The sequence below is a fragment of the Salmo salar genome, chromosome 09 (assembly GCF_965601325.2).
Source record: "Salmo salar chromosome 09, fSalSal1, whole genome shotgun sequence".
NCBI lineage: Eukaryota > Metazoa > Chordata > Actinopteri > Salmoniformes > Salmonidae > Salmo > Salmo salar.
In genome coordinates this window covers 78,519,988-78,543,617 of record NC_138299.1, presented here as the reverse complement: position 1 = coordinate 78,543,617, position 23,630 = coordinate 78,519,988, and the positions used below count along the sequence as shown (strand labels likewise).

The 23,630-nt window shown below is 45.1% G+C and overlaps 1 protein-coding gene across 17 annotated transcripts in view; it reads right to left on the bottom strand.

Annotated features, from left to right (window-relative positions):
• Positions 1 to 4,423: 4,423 nt before the first annotated feature.
• Positions 4,424 to 23,630, bottom strand: part of LOC106611851 (protocadherin gamma-C5) — a 180,322-nt gene continuing 161,115 nt past the window's right edge. For 14 of the 17 annotated variants that reach the window (XM_082955943.1, XM_045723972.2, XM_082955941.1 and 11 more), the window contains exons 2-4: positions 19,706 to 19,764; positions 12,340 to 12,437; positions 4,424 to 7,886 (exon numbers count right to left, since the gene is read on the bottom strand). In XM_082955943.1, the coding sequence (XP_082812069.1) occupies positions 7,576 to 7,886; positions 12,340 to 12,437; positions 19,706 to 19,764 (468 nt within the window). In that variant the 3' untranslated portion in view covers positions 4,424 to 7,575. The remainder of the gene's footprint in view (positions 7,887 to 12,339; positions 12,438 to 19,705; positions 19,765 to 23,630) is intronic. The other 3 variants (XM_082955938.1, XM_045723961.2, XM_014212451.3) reach the window with 1 other exon arrangement.

The window sequence follows — 23,630 nt, the reverse complement described above, 5'->3', positions numbered from 1 at the left end:
GGACTTCAATCTCTTGTCACTTTTTCACTTGCGTTTCCTCTTGGGTAGCCTGAAGATTAGATCGGAGGTAAATGAAGAGACAAGGGCAGATAAGTTGAAGCCGATCTGATGTTAAAAAGTTTTTGAAGAAATGATAGCGGATACACCCCAAAATAATCACAAAATAGAAAAGTTGGGTCTCAAGACGGTAGCCATGAAGTATGGCGCCATCATAGAGAGAATGTTTCCTCTCTGTGTGAATGGTCTAACACTAAACTGCTCCCCTGGATCCCCGTCTGAGAGCCAACACCAGAAACAGATGTTCCATTTTCCCCCATGTTCATTTTTCATTAATCATTCCCAAGCCAGCGGAATCTCTCGCTCTCTCTCTCTCTCTCTCTCTCTCTCTCTCTCTCACTTTCTCCATTTCTCTCTCTCTCTCTTCTCTCCCTCTCTTTCTCTGCCTGTCCTGCTATGCTGGCTAGTGCCTCAGAGTGGAGATTACCTAGAACTCTGTGTTCTGTCACAAGTACCAGAACTCTGCTGCAGTCATCATTACACAGATATCATGATCTCATCTTTAATGTATCTTCAGGTCACCTGTTGCTGCTCTGGAAGAGACCTACAACTCTACCAGACATAGACATAACACAGACTTTATCCTTGTCTTTTATCCTGTGTCTGTCCAGGGCTGTATTTTATAGTACAGCATGTGTTGACCTATATTACTCTATAAAAGCACTGTGGCGCTTCATCCTCTGTCAGTGGGGCAGCTGCCGGATGCGGACACGGGGGTGGGGTGCTGGGTAGAGGTGGGGGTTCCTCCCCCCTGGACGGGCCAGAGCTGTAACGGCAGAGTAAAGAGCTTAAAATGGCACGGAAATGAACTTCCTGTCCCGCCATACACATATCTCATTACTTCCTGCTTTCCTCAAATGGATCAGATGCCTGTTTCCCAGAGCCTTCATTCCCTCCTCTGTCTTCCCTCCTCCCTGCTCTTCTACAGTGGCCTGATGGTTCAGATGAGGAAGAACAAGTTGTTTCCTGCCTTTACTTTCTATATAAACAAAAGGGGTGTTTTTGATAACTTTGTCTCAACAATCCATCCTAGATTTTTTTGTCTCTGTGTGGAAATCTATGTATGGTGTGTGAGTCTGGTGTGTGTGACTGTCTGGTGTGTGTGACTGTCTGGTGTGTGTGACTGTCTGGTGTGTGTGTCAGGTTGGTGTGTGTGACTGTCTGGTGTGTGTCAGGTTGGTGTGTGAGACTGTGTCTGTTGTGTGTGACTGTCTGGTGTGTGTGACTGTCTGGTGTGTGTGACTGTCTGGTGTGTGTGAGACTGAGTCTGGTGTGTGTGACTGTCTGGTGTGTGTGAGACTGTGTCTGGTGTGTGTGAGACTGTGTCTGGTGTGTGTGACTGTCTGGTGTGTGTGACTGTCTGGTGTGTGTGACTGTCTGGTGTGTGTGACTGTCTGGTGTGTGTGAGACTGTGTCTGTTGTGTGAGTCTGGTGTGTGTGACTGTCTGGTGTGTGTGAGTCTAGTGTGTGTGACTGTCTGGTGTGTGTGACTGTCTGGTGTGTGTGACTGTCTGGTGTGTGTGAGACTGTGTCTGTTGTGTGTGACTGTCTGGTGTGTGTGACTGTCTGGTGTGTGTGACTGTCTGGTGTGTGTGACTGTCTGGTGTGTGTGAGACTGTGTCTGTTGTGTGTGACTGTCTGGTGTGTGTGACTGTCTGGTGTGTGTGACTGTCTGGTGTGTGTGACTGTCTGGTGTGTGTTATTGTCTGGTGTGTGTGAGTCTGTTGTGTGTGATTGTCTGTTGTGTGAGTCTGCTGTGTGTGAGACTGTGTCTGTTGTGTGAGTCTGGTGTGTGTGTCATTCAGTGTATGATGACATGTGTGATGTCCTTTGTCCAGAATGTCTGACTAACGTTATTACCACACAAAGACAGTCTATTGTCAAGGTTCCCATTAGCCTGGCTAGGCCTGGGATCCCCTAATGCTCTTTCCAGTGCTGCACATGCCTGATCCGTGTGTTCATGTGAGACTGTGTATACCTCTTTGTGTACATCTGTGTGTGTGACTGGTGGAAATGTGCCTAATGAAGCCAGATGGGGAGATGGGATGAGTGTATGATAAAAGAACAATCCCCCCATTCTGTTGTGTGCCCCCCCAAGGCATCGCCTCACTTCCTGTTGCACAGTCACAGGAAGTAGGAAGTCTATGACATGTTGACCATGAGGACCGTTGCTGCCCCTGTCACTGGGAGAAACAGAGGGCCAGGTTGACAGAGGGGGATGGAGGTATTAAGGTAGGGGTAGGGTAGAGGGTTAGGGTTGAACTGGAACGTGGACATGAAGCTGAATTCCAAATTTAAGCCATGACTTCTACTTTCACAGAATTTGGCTTGGGCTACTAACAAGTGCTATAATATTGACTCATGTCTGTGTAAGTGTGGGATAAGCTCTAGCATAGTTCCTCTGCACGGTCCTGTACTGACTAGTAGCATGTGTTTGTGTTCTACAGCACATTATCTCTGCCAGTTTACCCAGAATGGCTTGGGGCTGAGCTAATGAAGTCGACCAGAGGGTTTAATGAAGATGCTGAGAAACAGAACAGGGCCCTCTCAGAGCAACCGTTGCCTTGGCTAGAACCTAGGTTGAAAATATGCCATCTTTAATTTAGGGTAGAATAAGAGAGGAAGAGATGGACATTTTGGGTTTAGAAGTGGATCCACTGATGCCGAAATAGATTCCTTTTTCTTCAGAATTGACTGTAGGACTGCAGTACACAGTATGAGATGAATGCAGGTCAGAATTGAATATGACAGTGTAGACGTCTTAGCACCTTTGGCATTCAGAAACAGGTTAATTGTATCACATTTTGTATTGTGTTTCAATTTTCATGCTGTCTTGGATGTCTTCTGGTTTGTTAATTTTGAACTGTGTTGTTAATGTATTTTTGTCCTCAGGCGCAGGCTAACTAAGGCATCCTCAGAATAGCAGGGTGAGTTGTTTTGGTGAGGAAGGACTGATTCACCAGCTTGGGTCTACATCAGTCTACTCCTCCATCCCTGAGTCAGGACCCATTCTCTTTGTTTTGGTTAGTGACGTGTACCGTTAGGGATATTTATACATGTTCTGTTATTGTGTAAGCTCTTGTAAGACCCTGAAACCTACGCCTGCCTGCCTGCCTGCCTGCCTGCCTGCCTGCCTGCCTGCCTGCCTGCCTGCCTGCCTGCCTGCCTGCCTGCCTGCCTGCCTGCCAGCCAGCCAGCCAGCCAGCCAGCCAGCCAGGAAAAGTGGCCCCACTGCTATGATGAAGAAAAGGAAAAGGGGCCCTGAATAATTAATTGATATGATAACTTTCTGGTGGCTTCCTCTTGACTGTCATCACTGGGATCCTAGGGGCTCGATTCAATCTGGACTGGCGGAATATCCTCACTATCGCACAATTTAAATTGAAAGGCAACGTTCCCATGTTTGCAGAGACCGCATTCACGGTATTTGCTGCACATGTCAGCTCAATCAGAAATGACCTTTAAATTTCAATCACATTATAACGTAGATATTCTGCGGTCCTGATTGAATCTAGCCTCTAGGATCCCAGCGACGCTAGTCACGAGGAAGCAATGAAGAGGAATCGTATGAAAGATGGATTCTATATTATATCAATGTGATACTAAAGATATTTATCCATTACATAGAATTGTGTAACATAGTATAAAATGTGTAGTGTATCCTAAAAGCTTAACAACATTCTCTCAATAATGTAGAATGTTCTGTATAGTTCCATCGATTGCAATACATACATATTTAAAACTTTGGAATATGATCAATTTATAGCAAAAAAATATGTCTTCAGATAGGCTATGTATTACATAATGCGTATCCACATTCACTTTGAGGACTGTCGGAGGAAGTTGTCACATTTGTGCTGAGGAAACATTGTCCTCTTTCTTTCATCCCCCCTTCCCCTCATCCCATTTCCCCTGTCTTCACATCGCAGCGGATACTTCAAACGGGCGTGGGAGTTGAGGCTGCTGGGAGCAGAGGATTGTGGGATAGCGTGATGCTGATGAAGCCTGGTGGATCTGGGTCACAGATAAAAGCTGAGAAACATTCAGCGAACTGATGCAGAACTACTGCATCTTAAAAACCCCTGGCCAACAGAACAGCCTGGAACACTGTGGCTGCCAGGACAACTTTACTAGTTGTTTAATGTGCTGTAATGCCTTAGTTGGGTATCTATAATCATGATACATTATGGTAGAATTTAAGTTGGATCCTAATTATGTTGTTAGTGACTGTCTTGAATATTGTATCATTCTGCACTATTTTATTATTTATTAACACAATTTATAAAATTCCCTTTGCTAAAATACATTTTTCCCATCTTACAAACCAAGCTGGATGGTAGAAAATACTCTAGATGGACAACGAGGGTTTAATGATTTCAGAACCTTTTATTTGAAACGTCAGTGTTCAAGAGAAAATAAAACAGCAATATAAATATTAGCATAACAAATAAGAGATTAGGGGGGGGGTCTAAGAGTTTCATAAGAAAGATATCAGGCCACAGCACGGGAGAGGATTAATTCAGCAGCAGACGGACGTACACACATATATAATATTTATAATAATTTGTTCATATGGACAGAGAGAGAGGCATTCCTGCACAAATGCGCGATATGAGTCACAGAAAAAAAACATAGAGGTTACAGAAGGATAGAAACATTTTTTCAATATACTTTTTTTGTTTCGTTTCTTTACAGGGTGGTAAAATGGAGAGAGTGAAAATGAACACAAAAATATGCGCAACACATATCACAAGTTAACTAGTCTATGTGTGTCACTGTTTCCTCATCGTCTAAAGTTAGAAACTTTATTTATTTACACTGAAGAGTTAGTTGACCTTCATGGTGTTTAGTTACTACATTGCAACACAAACTGTAGAAGAACATTTCAGAGATCTTTTTTTTCTCGTGTGGTTTTCATATTTTTCTTGAAAAACAAATGCAACACATTCCAGTAGTAAGCCACGCCTTGTGGAGAGGACTTTTAATTTGAAAATGCTGGACGTGGTCCGTACTATACAAACAACTGGCTCACGCCATCGACAGGACCAGTGTTTATTTACAGTGGGGAAGAGCCTTCACAGGACCAGGTAGTGGAGGGCAGAGTCTGAGGTTAGCTTTACCAGAGTGGATTTACACTGAGGGGATAAATACAGCGAGGAATGGAACTAGCGAACTCTGTCCCACCTCCCTTCTTCTGAAGTGGTATCTCCTCTGTGACATGGAGAGATGTGCTTGGCTCTGTCAACCTCTAACCTGGGTCAGTGCATTAGAGGAAGTTTAGGGGTGGACCTTGCCTATGTACATTCAGTGAGTAGAGCCAAGGTCATTGCCCCCCTACCCGTCAATCTAATGGTACCAACCCAGACGTCGTACCCCATCCCTTTCCACTCCCCCTTGAACCCTGCCTCCATGCTGCCTCTTCATGCAGTGGTGTCTAACCAGTTGACGGACGGACTGGCGGCAAAGGAAATACTTCATACTTATCTTCTAAACAACTCTTATACTACTGAGTCGTCAAAAAACCTATCTTATCACGTCAAGAAATAGAATCCTCTGCACTTCAGGATACATAGCAATCTGGAGCCTAGTGACCTAAGAAGTGTAACTTCTAAGCAATTTGTTAAAGATCTCTACTTGTGCCCTCCTGTGAAGGGCTTTTTACCCTACAGCTCATCTTTATAGTATGAACAGTGATCTCCTATGGTTGAAGTGGGATAGCCAGTGAGGGGAGGGGGCATAATGGGACAGCAGGTGGTCTCTATGCCCATCTATGGTGTTTTAAAAAAGGGGCAGTGCCTACTATGTCACCAAGCCAGCCAATAGGGCTGATGATAGTACTATAACATGCCCCTCCCCCTCAGCCCTCTAATAGGGTTCACGCTAAGGTCATAAAAACAACAAAAGATTCTAATCTTACCATTTAACTAATGCTTACAAAATCATATAACTTTTCTCTACCACGTCAGATAAATGCTACAAGTGCATTTATCAACCAGTATTTTTGGGAGAGGAGTTAAGGTGGTCATCCTCTTTGCAACACTTAAGCAACGCATTGTTGAATCTTCTAGAAGGTCTGTGGTTTGAAGCTATAGGAACATGCAGAGGAGTAGAACACTACCAGTGGACAGGATACCCTTGTGTTCCAAAGAGCTGTGGTGTAGGATCCTATGAGGCTGATCCTATATAGCGGTGGAGGCTCGAGGGTCATGTTGGGATTTTCATTTTCAACTAGGTGCCGCACAGATTGGTTTAAGAACTGCTATATAGGAATCTGAGCATGGCAAACTAGTATAGTCAACACTGATCTACTTTCCAAATCAGGAAAATAAAGAATTACAAATCCAACATGAAACATCTTAGGGAACATGGTTAAAATATCAACCTGTGAATACGTCAGTGGGTGAACCTTGTTACCCCAGCAAGGTTTCTTACACTCAATCTGTTGTCTGAAGTGAATCCAAATTCATGACCAAACCCCCCTCCAACTCCAGTCTTCCTTACCAGGAAATATCATTAATACTTTGCTGTTGAGTAGAACAGAAAACAGGCTTTCCAAAAACAGAAAGAAAACAAAAATAACCGTTTCTAACTAGCCTTCAGAAAGAAAACAAAAATAACCGTTTCTAACTAGCCCTCAGAAAGAAAACAAAAATAACCGTTTTTAACTAGCCTTCAGAAAGAAAACAATAACCGTTTCTAACTAGCCTTCAGAAAGAAAACAAAAATAACCGTTTCTAACTAGCCATCAGAAAGAAAACAAAAATAACCGTTTCTAACTAGCCTTCAGAAAGAAAACAAAAACAACCGTTTCTAACTAGCCCTCAGAAAGAAAACAAAAATAACCGTTTCTAACTAGCCTTCAGAAAGAAAACAAAAACAACCGTTTCTAACTAGCCTTCAGAAAGAAAACAAAAACAACCGTTTCTAACTAGCCCTCAGAAAGAAAACAAAAATAACCGTTTCTAACTAGCCCTCAGAAAGAAAACAAAAATAACCGTTTCTAACTAGCCTTCAGAAAGAAAACAAAAACAACCGTTTCTAACTAGCCTTCAGAAAGAAAACAAAAATAACCGTTTCTAACTAGCCCTCAGAAAGAAAACAAAAACAACCGTTTCTAACTAGCCTTCAGAAAGAAAACAAAAACAAGATGTCCATGCTGTTCACTCTTAAACCGTCAACCCTTTCCAGATTCAAGAGCCCAAAAACAAACATTCCCAAACCATCTCCATATTTTGTGTTATCATATGAGCATGACCAATACAATTCCAACCATGGTTAGAGTAAACGCATTGTGTGGAAAAGTGGGGGTGAGGGAGGGTTGAATTCACAGGAGGTTGGTGGCACTTTAATTGGGGAGGACAGGCCTGTGGTAATGGCTGGAGAGGAATGAGGCAACTTCATTACGAGCATTCCTCCCCTCAGCAGCCTCCTGTGGTTACATTTTAGTTCTCATCGGGTCGTTCTCTTCTCATCCTGTACTCCATATCTATCCATTCATCGTTCCTACTTCCATCCATCCTACTTCTTCTCCTTCTTGGTGGACTTCTTCTTGGAGGCGGGGGTCTGGGCAGCCTTGGGGGGTTCAGGCTGAGCCGAGGCCTCAGAGGGCTGGGCCTGCAGGGCCTGTTGTTGGGCTGCCATCTGCTGCTGCATCAGCATCTGCTGCTGCTGCTGCTGCTGCTGGGGATTGGAGGTCAGGGTGGCCGTGCTGCCAGGGATGTAGACGTTCTGACGGTAGTCGGGCACGTGCTGCAGGGTGAACTGGGGGCTGTAACGGGTGCTTAGACCCATGGTGCCCGGCCCCAGGGTGGCGGTCGCCTCGCTCACTTCTGGGGAGAATAGGGGCAGAGCGGGGAGGAGGAGAACAGAGAGGAGATGGAACATATTAATAACATGTTTTGATACGGCAGTGACGACTTGTATAATACATTGATTATTTACCATTTGTTACGATTTCAATGATCATTTCTATATGTTGCTTGGTAAAAGTGTGTGTTTATGCAAAGCTAATTGGACTGAAATGAAGTAAATCGAGAGAGACTGTAAAGAAATTGAGAAAGGCAGAGACCTTTTGTCAAGGTGGAGAAACTTGTGAATTTATGGTGTGCATAAGTGTTCATTTCTGAATGTGTGTGTTCATTTCTGAATGTGTGTGTGTGTGTGTGTGTGTGTGTGTGTGTGTGTGTGTGTGTGTGTGTGTGTGTGTGTGTGTGTGTGTGTGTGTGTGTGTGTGTGTGTGTGTGTGTGTGTGTGTGTGTGTGTGTGTGTGTGTGGACCGACCTAGCTGCTAGCTCATAATTCTTTCCCAGCCCAGAGCTACAGGGGGACACACACATCCCGACCCTGCTCTCTGCCTCCACTACACGCACGCACGCACGCACGCATGCTCACACACACAAACGCAAACACACAAGCTTGTAGAATTAGACTACAGATAAAAGAAGCTGGGACAATAGCTGATTTGACAAGACTGTTTCTGCTACCTCCTAACGGACTGTGCTACCTCCTAACGGACTGTGCTACCTCCTAACGGACTGTGCTACCTCCTAACGGACTGTGCTACCTCCTAACGGACTGTTCTACCTCCTAACTGATTGTGCTACCTCCTAACGGACTGTGCTACCTCCTAACGGATTGTGCTACCTCCTAACTGATTGTGCTACCTCCTAACTGATTGTGCTACCTCCTAACTGATTGTGCTACCTCCTAACGGACTGTTCTACCTCCTAACTGACTGTTCTACCTCCTAACTGACTGTTCTACCTCCTAACTGATTGTGCTACCTCCTAACTGATTGTGCTACCTCCTAACTGATTGTGCTACCTCCTAACTGATTGTGCTACCTCCTAACTGATTGTGCTACCTCCTAACTGATTGTGCTACCTCCTAACTGATTGTGCTACTTCCTAACTGATTGTGCTACCTCCTAACTGATTGTGCTACCTCCTAACTGATTGTGCTACCTCCTAACTGATTATTAAAACACTACCTAAAGCACCATCTGCCTTTGATAACATTCTAAACCCTCTGTTTCTAGTTGTTAACATGACTGGTCTGGTAGCCTCTGTTTCTAGTTGTTAACATGACTGGTCTGGTAGCCTCTGTTTCTAGTTGTTAACATGACTGGTCTGGTAGCCTCTGTTTCTAGTTGTTAACATGACTGGTCTGGTAGCCTCTGTTTCTAGTTGTTAACATGACTGGTCTGGTAGCCTCTGTTTCTAGTTGTTAACATGACTGGTCTGGTAGCCTCGCCGTGCTGCGGTCTGGAGCCTCTGTTTCTAGTTGTTAACATGACTGGTCTGGTAGCCTCTGTTTCTAGTTGTTAACATGACTGGTCTGGTAGCCTCTGTTTCTAGTTGTTAACATGACTGGTCTGGTAGCCTCTGTTTCTAGTTGTTAACATGACTGGTCTGGTAGCCTCTGTTTCTAGTTGTTAACATGACTGGTCTGGTAGCCTCTGTTTCTAGTTGTTAACATGACTGGTCTGGTAGCCTCTGTTTCTAGTTGTTAACATGACTGGTCTGGTAGCCTCTGTTTCTAGTTGTTAACATGACTGGTCTGGTAGCCTCTGTTTCTAGTTGTTAACATGACTGGTCTGGTAGCCTCTGTCTCTAGTTGTTAACATGACTGGTCTGGTAGCCTCTGTTTCTAGTTGTTAACATGACTGGTCTGGTAGCCTCTGTTTCTAGTTGTTAACATGACTGGTCTGGTAGCCTCTGTTTCTAGTTGTTAACATGACTGGTCTGGTAGCCTCTGTTTCTAGTTGTTAACATGACTGGTCTGGTAGCCTCTGTTTCTAGTTGTTAACATGACTGGTCTGGTAGCCTCTGTTTCTAGTTGTTAACATGACTGGTCTGGTAGCCTCTGTTTCTAGTTGTTAACATGACTGGTCTGGTAGCCTCTGTTTCTAGTTGTTAACATGACTGGTCTGGTAGCCTCTGTTTCTAGTCGTTAACATGACTGGTCTGGTAGCCTCTGTTTCTAGTTGTTAACATGACTGGTCTGGTAGCCTCTGTTTCTAGTTGTTAACATGACTGGTCTGGTAGCCTCTGTTTCTAGTTGTTAACATGACTGGTCTGGTAGCCTCTGTTTCTAGTTGTTAACATGACTGGTCTGGTAGCCTCTGTCTCTAGTTGTTAACATGACTGGTCTGGTAGCCTCTGTTTCTAGTTGTTAACATGACTGGTCTGGTAGACTCTGTTTCTAGTTGTTAACATGACTGGTCTGGTAGCCTCTGTTTCTAGTTGTTAACATGACTGGTCTGGTAGCCTCTGTTTCTAGTTGTTAACATGACTGGTCTGGTAGCCTCTGTTTCTAGTTGTTAACATGACTGGTCTGGTAGCCTCTGTCTCTAGTTGTTAACATGACTGGTCTGGTAGCCTCTGTTTCTAGTTGTTAACATGACTGGTCTGGTAGCCTCTGTCTCTAGTTGTTAACATGACTGGTCTGGTAGCCTCTGTTTCTAGTTGTTAACATGACTGGTCTGGTAGCCTCTGTTTCTAGTTGTTAACATGACTGGTCTGGTAGCCTCTGTCTCTAGTTGTTAACATGACTGGTCTGGTAGCCTCTGTTTCTAGTTGTTAACATGACTGGTCTGGTAGCCTCTGTTTCTAGTTGTTAACATGACTGGTCTGGTAGCCTCTGTCTCTAGTTGTTAACATGACTGGTCTGGTAGCCTCTGTTTCTAGTTGTTAACATGACTGGTCTGGTAGCCTCTGTTTCTAGTTGTTAACATGACTGGTCTGGTAGCCTCTGTTTCTAGTTGTTAACATGACTGGTCTGGTAGCCTCTGTCTCTAGTTGTTAACATGACTGGTCTGGTAGCCTCTGTCTCTAGTTGTTAACATGACTGGTCTGGTAGCCTCTGTTTCTAGTTGTTAACATGACTGGTCTGGTAGCCTCTGTTTCTAGTTGTTAACATGACTGGTCTGGTAGCCTCTGTCTCTAGTTGTTAACATGACTGGTCTGGTAGCCTCTGTTTCTAGTTGTTAACATGACTGGTCTGGTAGCCTCTGTCTCTAGTTGTTAACATGACTGGTCTGGTAGCCTCTGTCTCTAGTTGTTAACATGACTGGTCTGGTAGCCTCTGTTTCTAGTTGTTAACATGACTGGTCTGGTAGCCTCTGTTTCTAGTTGTTAACATGACTGGTCTGGTAGCCTCTGTTTCTAGTTGTTAACATGACTGGTCTGGTAGCCTCTGTTTCTAGTTGTTAACATGACTGGTCTGGTAGCCTCTGTTTCTAGTTGTTAACATGACTGGTCTGGTAGCCTCTGTTTCTAGTTGTTAACATGACTGGTCTGGTAGCCTCTGTTTCTAGTTGTTAACATGACTGGTCTGGTAGCCTCTGTTTCTAGTTGTTAACATGACTGGTCTGGTAGCCTCTGTTTCTAGTTGTTAACATGACTGGTCTGGTAGCCTCTGTTTCTAGTTGTTAACATGACTGGTCTGGTAGCCTCTGTTTCTAGTTGTTAACATGGACTGGTCTGGTAGCCTCTGTTTCTAGTTGTTAACATGACTGGTCTGGTAGCCTCTGTTTCTAGTTGTTAACATGACTGGTCTGGTAGCCTCTGTTTCTAGTTGTTAACATGACTGTCTGTAGCTGGTCTGGTAGCCTCTGTTTCTAGTTGTTAACATGACTGGTCTGGTAGCCTCTGTCTCTAGTTGTTAACATGACTGGTCTGGTAGCCTCTGTTTCTAGTTGTTAACATGACTGGTCTGGTAGCCTCTGTTTCTAGTTGTTAACATGACTGGTCTGGTAGCTGTGCTCTGGCTCTGTCTGAACCTGCACAGAGAGTGTTTCCTCTTTCTCACTGTGATGACAAACACACTGTCCAGCCAGAGACATTCTATCATTCTCCTAATGGAAACCGTAAGATCACGTCTGAGGTGTGTGAGCAGTGTCTAGGAGGGAGGGGTGTATGTGTGGGCGTGGGAGGATTGATGTGTCAATGGTAGAAATAACAATGAAACAATGACAGAAGTCTATGTGCTAAGACGTCTTATTGAAGACTGTCTGTTTGTCTGTCTCTCTGTACAATGGGTCATGGAAACATCTTTACATCTGTATCAATGAGTCTGGCTTCATGCCCTCTAACATAACAGGAACAAATCCTGACCCCCCCCCCTCCCCCTTTACCCCACCTCATTGAGGGAGAGCGGGGGATAAAAACAAATGAAGATAGGGATGTGGTGATGGAAAGAGAGGGATAGAGAGTGGTAGAGGATTGGAATAAAGGATAGAGAGATGGGATAGAGAGATGAATGGAGAAGTGTTGGACTCACCGTTGGCAGCGGCCATCAGGGCTTGGAGCTGCTCAGCCTCGGTGGGGGGGTTGGGCCAGGGTCCGGTTCCCATGGTCATTTCAGGGGGGCCTCCAGCTCTGCAGGGACAGAGAGAAAGAGGACACATATGTCAACAACTGGCGGCCATTTTGGAACTCTAGTCTTTTGAGAGTGTTTTGTTGTGTTGCTGGTCCCTGGTGTGACGTTTGGTGGTTCATGATGTCAAGTCACAGCGTCTGATCATGAGTAGACACAGCCTGCATGTACATCCGAAGATGTGCACACACACACACACACACACACACACACACACACACACACACACACACACACACACACACACACACACACACACACACACACACACACACACACACACACCCTTCAGTACATTCTCACTCTCTCTAGCATGTCCCCTAGCACAGCACCATGTAGTAAATCTGATGAAACCTTAATGACACCACATTAAAAAGGAACAGCTGGCTAGACACACACGCAGAGACACACGCAGAGACACACACACACACGTTGAACATTTCCATATGGGCAGCGTTGATCTTCAAAAGGGTTGTTTTTTTAGTCTGTAATTAGCATGTAGAGGAAGAAAGGAAGGAGTAGACCTGCTCTCTAGAACGCTCACCTTCTTACACTAACTCCCAGACCCCCCCCCCCCCCCCCTCCCCCCCCCCCCCCCCCCACACACACACACACACACATATTTAGGTCAAATAGTTCTCTGCTCGTCCCGTCCTGTTTCACAAGACCTAACGGAGAAGGCCACTGAAACTCTTCAGTTCTGTGTCTGACTGCCTGGGCTTTACAGGGTCCCTGTTCTCTAACCTTCCCTACCCTGCCATATCTCACAGAGACCTATAGGCATTAGGCACTGGCATGTCCTTGAAGCAGTCTACTGATGGTTTTCACCCACACCAGTCTCTTCAGCAGCTGTTTGATGGCCTAAAGCAGTAGTTCATTAGCTCCAGGAGGTTGTGGGCAGTGTTGGGGGTTACGTAATCAGGTTACTTTTATGAGTAACGGTGTAAAGTAACAAGTTACTTTTTACAGTTACTTTGTCAAACAACGCAACGCGTGCATTACTTTCAGAATCATATCTCTACCGGGTGCATGTATCCCTGATCCGGTCTCCATTTGTTTCCTCATTTAGTTCTGGAGTGAGCGGTAGTGCTGAGCAATTCCGTGACATTTAGGTTATTTTTCATTTTTTAAAACAACTAATTGACCGACGTCAATTCAATTATTTGAATTCCATTTCGTTCATATAATTTTTTTCTGTGAACTAAATGCAGTTTCTTTAGAGATAAATCAGATTAAGTCCGAACTGGGCAATGTAGTAGGAAGTTGTAGTTTCCAACAGGCCAATATCCTACATAGTTTAGCACAGAAAACGTGGTAATTAACTACATGACCATAATCCATTGCGCGCCTACTAGTCCGGTCTGTGTGGGGCAGACACAGAGGGAGAGAAGAGAAAGAAGAACGCGCGATGGAGAGGGATAGAGAGCAGTTGCTTCGCAAAGTATCTCTACCTAAAAATACATGATCTAAGTGATTGATAGTTGGTATTCAGCAGTCATAAAAGTATGCCTCATTTACTTTGAAGAACTGCTGAAATAGTGATTTTGGTAGACAGCAGCTCTATAGAGATGAGATGAAATGATGGTTAATAAGTGATAAGTAGTAATGAATGGACAGTCACTACCATCATGGGACTTTTATTCATCGTTTCAGTCTGTGTTGTTACAGCATTCAACCCACATAATGCAAAGTGCATTTCATGTTTTTTTTTAAATAATCTAAATCGTACCGAAACTGAACCGACCTTAAAAAGCACTAATCGCTCAGCACTAGCGAACAAAGAAAGGATGTTTGGAGAAATGCAATGACAGCTGCTTTCCATAGAAATGTGTAGAGGGCACTCCTCTGATCTTTGCCATTGATCGCTTCTGTAATATTTGTTTTGTTTATTTGGATCCCCATTAGCTTTTGCAGAAGCAGCAGCTACTCTTCCTGGGGTCCACAAGAAAAACAAAACATGACAAGTAACACAACACTGACAGACAAGGAAAGTCAAACATATAGGGCTTTCCCGTCTAGCGGCAAGTGTGACCTCTATACATCGCTATGGGTCCGTGTACATGCAGTATAACCAGAATTGACGTCTCGAGAAAAAGATTTTGAATGAAAAGATAGGAAATCTGTACAGATGTTTGGCTTACAGTATATATGGCTAATTAAGCAACACGTGTATAGCACAGCACTTGTAGACTAGCACAGGAAAGCAGAGTCCCAGATGAAAGGAAGAATAAGTGATTAAACTTGAGTTAGTAAGTAGCCTATCAGATTGAAGGAACTAGCCATTAAACCTGAGTTAGTAAGTAGCCTATCAGATTGAAGAAGGAACTAGCCATTAAACCTGAGTTAGTAAGTAGCCTATCAGATTGAAGAAGGAACTAGCCATTAAACCTGAGTTAGTAAGTAGCCTATCAGATTGAAGAAGGAACTAGCCATTAAACCTGAGTTAGTAAGTAGCCTATCAGATTGAAGAAGGAACTAGCCATTAAACCTGAGTTAGTAAGTAGCCTATCAGATTGAAGAAGGAACTAGCCATTAAACCTGAGTTAGTAAGTAGCCTATCAGATTGAAGAAGGAACTAGCCATTAAACCTGAGTTAGTAAGTAGTCTGTCATTGGTAGAGCGTGCGCGGCTCGCCTTGCTGCTTCCGACAGTCAAACAAACAGTGAGATTAATTTTTTTTAATCATGAAACTAACGTAAAGTAATATAGCTAGTAATATAGCTGGTAATATAGCTTTTTTATGATGTTTTAAATTTAACTAGGCAAGTCAGTTAATAAGAACAAATTCTTATTTTCAAAAACCAGGACGACGCACAAATGTAGCAAGTAAATGTAATATGTACTGTATTACTTTCCCAAGTAACTAATGACACCACTAGCTGTAGGTAAAGTCTGTGCCCCTGTTTGAAGCCCCAGGGAGGAAAGAGAATGGCACGCGAGGGGTTAAAAAGGTCTCAGGTCCAGCTTCCTGACTTATACGAGCAGCAGTAAAAATAAGATGAATGCGTGTTATGGACTGCAGTTTAAAAAAATAACTGAATGCCAATTAAAACCCCATTGGACTAAATCACATGGAGCGGGGGGGGATTTTGTTTATTATCTACTTCACTTGCTTGGGGAATGTTAACATATGTTTCCCATGCCAATAAAACCGTTAAATATGAGACCAGTGGAGGCTGCTGAGGGGAGGATGGCTCATAATAATGACTGGAACGGAGCGAATGGAATGGCATCAAACCATGTGAGGATAGAGATTGAGCATGTTTTTGTAAAAACAAGTGTGGCGATCCAGCTTGCCAAAATGTTCTGCCAAATTTTTACCCACTTTTAATTTTCTGCCAAAAAATTACTAATGTGCCAAAGCGTGAGACAGTCTTGCATGTTTGACCAGTGCCAGCATCTGAAATGAGAACCAGACAAGGTTAAAGCGGGGTCAGCGGAGGCCATTTTGATTAGTTTCCTTTGGTGGATTGGAGAGATGAGGATGCCTTGTTTGTCGCTAATTAGCCTCTCCTTGCTCTATCACTTCCTGCGGTCAGAATAATCACTTCCTGCGGTCAGGACTATCTCTTCCTGTGGCTAAGATGATTACTATTCATGCTCAGAGGGATCATTCTCACTGGTCAGTAAGAGCTGCTTCTGTAACCATGCATGAAATAACCCTCTTATCTATGAGGAGGCCTTCAAACGGCTTCCTCAACTCTACTGTCCACTTCAACTATGGGTTACTCCTGTCCAATCCTTCTACAGAGTAGTAGGCATTATTCCTGTCCTTCTTTACAAGGTCCTGTTCAACCCCCTTCTCAGCCAGCTGGGTTCAATCCATCATTACACAGTCGTTTCAAAACCCTCTTTTCTGGCCACCAGGGAGAGCGCAACAAATCACAGGAATCTCTATTTGGGATAAAACATATTTTACACCAAACTAAAAACAGGACAACTATTCCTCAGAGATTTGAGACGACAGTCTTTGATTACACAACCACACCATGTGAAACTCTCTCTCCTCTGCTCTCATACTTCTAGACCTATCTGCTGCCTTTGATACTGTGAACCATCAGATCCTCCTCTCCACCCTCTCCGAGTTGGGCATCTCCGGCGCGGCCCACGCTTGGATTGCGTCCTACCTGACAGGTCGCTCCTACCAGGTGGCGTGGCGAGAATCTGTCTCCGCACCATGCGCTCTCACCACTGGTGTCCCCCAGGGCTCTGTTCTAGGCCCTCTCCTATTCTCGCTATACACCAAGTCACTTGGCTCTGTCATATCCTCACATGGTCTCTCCTATCATTGCTATGCAGACGACACACAATTAATCTTCTCCTTTCCCCCTTCTGATAACCAGGCGGCGAATCGCATCTCTGCATGTCTGTCAGACATATCAGTGTGGATGACGGATCACCAGCTCAAGCTGAACCTCGGCAAGACGGAGCTGCTCTTCCTCCCGGGGAAGGACTGCCCGTTCCATGATCTCGCCATCACGGTTGACAACTCCCTTGTGTCCTCCTCCCAGAGTGCTAAGAACCTTGGCGTGATCCTGGACAACACCCTGTCGTTCTCCACTAACATCAAGGCGGTGACCCGATCCTGTAGGTTCATGCTCTACAACATTCGCAGAGTACGACCCTGCCTCACACAGGAAGCGGCGCAGGTCCTAATCCAGGCACTTGTCATCTCCCGTCTGGATTACTGCAACTCGCTGTTGGCTGGGCTCCCTGCCTGTGCCATTAAACCCCTACAACTCATCCAGAACGCCGCAGCCCGTCTGGTGTTCAACCTTCCCAAGTTCTCTCACGTCACCCCGCTCCTCCGCTCTCTCCACTGGCTTCCAGTTGAAGCTCGCATCCGCTACAAGACCATGGTGATTGCCTACGGAGCTGTGAAGGGAACGGCACCTCCATACCTTCAGGCTCTGATCAGGCCCTACACCCAAACAAGGGCACTGCGTTCATCCACCACTGGCCTGCTGGCCCCCCTACCTCTGAGGAAGCACAGTTCCCGCTCAGCCCAGTCAAAACTGTTCGCTGCTCTGGCACCCCAATGGTGGAACAAGCTCCCTCACGACGCCAGGACAGCGGAGTCAATCACCACCTTCCGGAGACACCTGAAACCCCACCTCTTTAAGGAATACCTAGGATAGGATAAAGTAATCCTTCTAACCCCCCCCCCCCCCCCCCCCTTAAAATATTTAGATGCACTATTGTAAAGTGGTTGTTCCACTGGATATCATAAGGTGAATGCACCATTTTGAGCGTCTGCTAAATGACTTAAATGTAATGTAATGTAAATAAAAACTCCACAAAATACACACAGTGAAGAAACTCGAAGCATCCCACTACACACGAGGGAACCAATCAGAGATCCCCATCAAAGTCTCACTATCGCAGAGGGACCAACAGCCCAGCTCAGCACAGGCTAGTGAGTCTGCAGTCTAGCAAAAGGATCAGGGATGCCTACACACAACACTGCAGAGCTCTACCTACCAAGCTGTGGCTACTCTCTGCCCTTAACAACTGGTGTCAGATCAGCTCCCCTTACCTCAGCTCCAACATTACCCATTTACCAATGACTCAACAAAATTGATCCAGAACAGTTGTTAAGGGGATAAAGTGACCACACTGTATACTATACACATGTTGATACCTTATGCTTCGCTTCTGTGGCCATCTTATGTGATCACCATGGTAGTTGCAGGGACTGGAAACACAAGAGAAGTGTTATGACTTCTATTTCATTAGGATCTACAGGCTAGGGGAAGATCAGGCAATGTCAACTCAGCGGCGCTGCACTCTCCTGTGACATCCATCTAACTTTTCAAAGAGAAGCCAAGTTTTCCAAATGGACCACAACCACAGTGGCATACAGCATGGACAGCTGTCGTGTCTTTGTTCCCTGCTAAAGCTGCCTTGTGTGTGTGTGTCCGTGAGTGCATTTGTGTGTTGTGTAAGTGTGTCCGTGAGTGCATTTGTGTGTTGTGTAAGTGTGTCCGTGAGTGCATTTGTGTGTTGTGTACGTGAGTGCATTTGTGTGTTGTGTAAGTGTGTCCGTGAGTGCATTTGTGTGTTGTGTAAGTGTGTCCGTGAGTGCATTTGTGTGTTGTGTAAGTGTGTCCGTGAGTGCATTTGTGTGTTGTGTAAGTGTGTCCGTGAGTGCATTTGTGTGTTGTGCAAGTGTGTACGTGCGTGCGTTTGAGTGTTGCGGTGTGTGTGTGTGTGTGTGTGTGTGTGTGTGTGTGTGTGTGTGTGTGTGTGTGTGTGTGTGTGTGTGTGTGTGTGTGTGTGTGTGTGTGTGTGTGTGTGTGTGTGTGTGTGTGTGCGCGCGTGCGTGCGTGCGTGCGTTGGGGTGTGTGCGTGTGTGCGTGGGTGTGTGTGTGACGTGTTTGTGCAAGAGAAGCAGGCTAGGAGAGGAGAGAGAGTTTCCTCTCCCAGATGGTTGATTTCAGATGAGGACTCATGGAATGTGTTGTGTAATGTTCTGTTGTGGAAACTGTTGCAGCAATTTGGAACACAATGTGGGCCGAATAAGCAATGAAGGGGGACACAGTCACACACACACACACACACACACACACACACACACACACACACACACACACACACACACACACAGATTGGGGTCGGTAGATGCCATTTCCCAGCTACCGCCATGAAACAGCCAATCATTGATGTCAAACAGTAAATCTCAAATGCAAGCACCCAGATGGAAACACAGCGATCAATGAGCCACAATGTGGAGGTTAGAAATCTGTACACTTATGTTCTCCCCTCCCTGTCACTCTGGTCCCCTCCCCCCTCACTCTGGTCCCCTCCTCTCATCACCAGTACTGAGTGATGGCACACAGGCTGGTTGAGCAGAGGGATGGAGGGAGAGGAATGGCAGCCATTTTGTATGTGAGGGAAAGAGCATCCTGGAGACAGGCAGGAGAGACACTCGGGAGAGAGAGAAGAATCTGACTGTTCACTCAGAGGAATCAGAGCTCAGATGCAATCTCTCCGTTATCTTCAGTCTTTGTGCCTCAGTATCTGATGTCATCACCGCTGAGAACTGTATGTTCCTACTGCTTCCTCTCCTCACTCCCTTCCCCCATCTCTCCATCTCTCTCGCTATCCATCGCTTTATCTAGCTGTCTCCCCATCTCCAGGCCTCACTCTCTTGCTCTGCTCACTCCTCTGTTGCTCTCCTTCCCTCTGAAAGCCTCTGAGCAACACCAAAGCCCAGTTACTTGTCATGAATACATAACGTGTGTGTGTGTGGGAGAATCTATGTACTCACCCACTGGGTCCAGGTCTCTGGCCTTGGGTGAAGCGCCAGTCGGCGTTAGGAGGCTTTTGCTGTGAAGAGAAAACAAAATAAAATCTCTGTTTCTACACACCAACAACGGAACCATGGGACTGTGTGTCCGTCTGTCTGTCTTATGCATTACTGTTTGGGTCGCAGGCCATTCGGGCGCGTGTGTGTGTGTGTGTGTGTGTGTGTGTGTATGTGCGTGCGTGTACTCTTTTTGTCTGTAGTCAGGGGGCTGAATAAAGGGCATGTAGCTTCCAGCCTGCTTGGGAGGCCATTTTGTTCTGAAATCCATGGAGCAGAAAATGTCAGTGAAGTGCACAGAGACACACACAGAGAGACTGGGACACCGCTCCCAATTACAGTCACAAAACAAAATCAACTGGGGACATAAACGGGATTTCACGGGATATGGACGGGATTTGTGTCATCCTTGTTACCTTAATGATTATAAAGTCTCTACTAGCTTCTACAAGATGAAAGTCTTAGTTTATCAGAGTCAGACAACACAAGGTCTCCATTGAAGAGATATTCCCTAGCATTTATTCACAATAGGTGACAACATCTAAAACGTGTTGTGGCTGATTCACAGTGATAAGGACTCTATATAGCCTGTATATAGACAAGTTAACTGGTTGTAGCTGATTCACAGTGATAAGGACTATTTTCCCTTTCTCTCTTCCTATATTTCCTCTAGCTATTTTCTCTCTCTCCCTATTTCCCCCTCTATTTCTCTCTTATCCCTCTCTCCCTATTTTCCCTCTCTCTCTCCCTATTTCTCCTCTCTCTCTCCCTATTTTCCCTCTCTCCCCCTATTCTCCCTCCTCTCCCTATTTTCCCTCTCTCTCCCCCTATTTTCTCTCCCTATTTTCCCTCTCTCTCCCCCTATTTTCTCTCTCTCTCTCTCTCTACCTATTTTCCCTCTCTCTCTCTCTACCTATTCTCCCTCTCTCTCTCTCTACCTATTTTCCCTCTCTCTCTACCTATTTTCCCTCTCTCTCTCTCTCTCTCTCTCTCCCTCTCTCTCTACCTATTTTCCCTCTCTCTCTCTCTCTCTCTCACCTATTTTCCCTCTCCTCTCTCTCTCTACCTATTTTCCCCTCTCTCTCTCTCTACCTATTTTCCCCTCTCTCTCTCTCTCTCTCTCTCTACCTATTTTCCCTCTCTCTCTCTCTCTCTCTCTCTCTACCTATTTTCCCTCTCTCTCTCTCTACCTATTTTCCCTCTCTCTCTCTCTCTCTACCTATTTTCCCTCTCTCTCTCTCTACCTATTTTCCCTCTCTCTCTCTCTCTCTCTCTCTCTCTCTCTCTCTACCTATTTTCCCTCTCTCTCTCTCTCTCTCTCTCTACCTATTTTCCCTCTCTCTCTCTCTACCTATTTTCCCTCTCTCTCTCTACCTATTTTCCCTCTCTCTCTCTACCTATTTTCCCTCTCTCTCTCTCTACCTATTTTCCCTCTCTCTCTCTTTCGCGTTGGGCATCGAGGCGGTAAATAGACCCTTGGCTCTGTCTCCTAATCAACACAGGTTGGAGAAACCAGGAGAGAAAAGAGAGGCTCCCCAGAGAGAAGCCAGCACTGCTGCCGCCCACCTCCCTTGAATTATCAACAACTGTTCTGACACACAGAGAGGGAGGAAAGAGAGAGGGGGAGGGATAGAAGAAGGAGGGAGGTAGAGAGAGGGGTAGAGCAACACACTATCCATTTTCAATAACACCTTCCCCACCAACACGGAATTTACAAGCTGCACCAAAATGACCCACTGATTAAATAACAGTCTACCCAAGGGTCTCATGTAACACAATAATACACATCGCTCGCATCTGTATGCAAATTCTATCCTGTCATGGATCCTTTAAATGTATACCAATGAACAGCGGCAGCCATCTTTGTGTGCCACCGTGTGTGCCTATATGATTATATACTGATAAGAGACTGTGAATAAAACCAAACAGAAATACCCAGGTCTCTAAATCAGACAATCATGACCGGGAGGGAAGAACGATGTGTAATCTAATCTTCTCCACTCATGTCGTGGGTATTTGGTTTCAAACTGAGACACACACACAGATAGATATTTCCCCATTTCTCTCTCTGCTGGTTTTGGCGGCAGTTGTCATGGCAGTACGGGAGAAAAGAGAAAACGTGTTTCCTCATCTGAAAATGAACGAGGGGCCCAACATTCCAGCAGTGTGACGCTCACTGCCGACAAAAACATTCCCAGAGGTCATTCCCAGGTCTCGCCACAGGCATGTGGGATAAAGGTAAACAGGTTCTCGGCTGACGTTCCGTACAGGGACACTGTGTTACTGTACTGAGGTGAGTTCACACATTTAAAGGGTCAAGTGACGTTAGCAAGAGCACAAGCTTCTGTTAGAACAGAATTTCTTCAGTTTGTATGTAACGTAATTAATGTGTACTAACTTTCTGCCCCTAAAACCCTTAATTGTTCAAATAGGGACCAGTGCTCCAGAAGCTGATCCAGAAAGCTGATCCAGAGTCAGTTATTAAAGGCAGAACCAAGAAAGTGACCAGAGGATCAAATCCACTAGACTCCCTCAGTGAGAAGCTCTGCTGGCTCGGAGGGCAGATGGGGATTATAGTTTTCCTGTTCTGATCCATAGAGACTTACCAGAATTATAGCTCCTAGCACACAGTTACCACTGGACAGAGTTAGAACTCTAGGTAGAAAACCTACTGCCTTACAGCCTGTTCATGTCCGTAACATACTGTGGATGAAAACAGTCAGTACAGAGGTTTAAAATCATTGAGGATTTATCTGATGTGGAGAAGGATAATCACAGTGAGTGATAGCTCTGGACTCAAGTGGGAAAATACACTAATCGCTGGACATGAACGTCTGCCTGCCTGCCTGCCACCCACCCACCCACTCACCAGGCCAGAATCTGAAGAATAGAAGAGATTCACAGCAGGCTTCCCTGCCAAAACACACACACACACCCTCCATTGGGATGGTTATCACACAGGCTGGACCCACCTGGTGCTCTGTGCTGTGTGAGGAAGTTACCGTTTTCAAACACACACACACCCAAAGCTCTTGGCATTGACAGAACTGCTAGACTGCACCTGGTGCTCTGTCTGAAAGTGGAAGTCCTTCCACCAGTAAATAGTATAATAATAATAATAATAATAGTAAAATAATAAACAGTGCCAGACAAAAGTTTAAACACACCCACTCATTCCAGGCTATGTTTTAATTTGGGCTATTTTCTACGTTGTAGAATAATAGTGAAGACATTAGTACTATGACATTTTTAACTGGTACTGTACATAGGCCATTTAACAGATGTGGCATGTGTGCATCAAGTTTACATAAGGGGTGGTCCCGGGAATCGAACCCACTACCCTGGGGATACAAGTGCCATGCTCTATCAACTGGGCTTCACAAACCCCTCACTCCTGCATAATATTATCCTACTTTTCACAATACATGCTTTTTAGTTCCATTGTCCACTAAGCCATTCTGATGACGACACTTGAGGAAAAAGTGATTATTATGAATCCTAATACTAAAGCTCTAGCTGGACCCTAGGGCAGGAGACATGAAAGGAAGACTGTAGATGAGCTCTATTCAGATGCACTGGACCACACTGAGTCAGGGACAGAGTCAGTGAACAATGCAGGCCTGTTGGTGGCACGTGCTGCTTCTTCATCAGTAAAACACACAGTATTTACCAACCACTCTATATCTAGTCAACCCACGTGACCACGCGGACACAGCTACATACTATAGTGTCAACATGAGCCTATACACACACCCTGAATGTGGTACTTTACTCCTTGTTTTCAACCCCACTCCAACAGGTCCAAACACAAAGAGCCTTTGATGAAGAGCTACACACTCCTCTTGAAACGAGAGGAGATACGGGGACACTGAGGAGTCTCTCTCTCTGT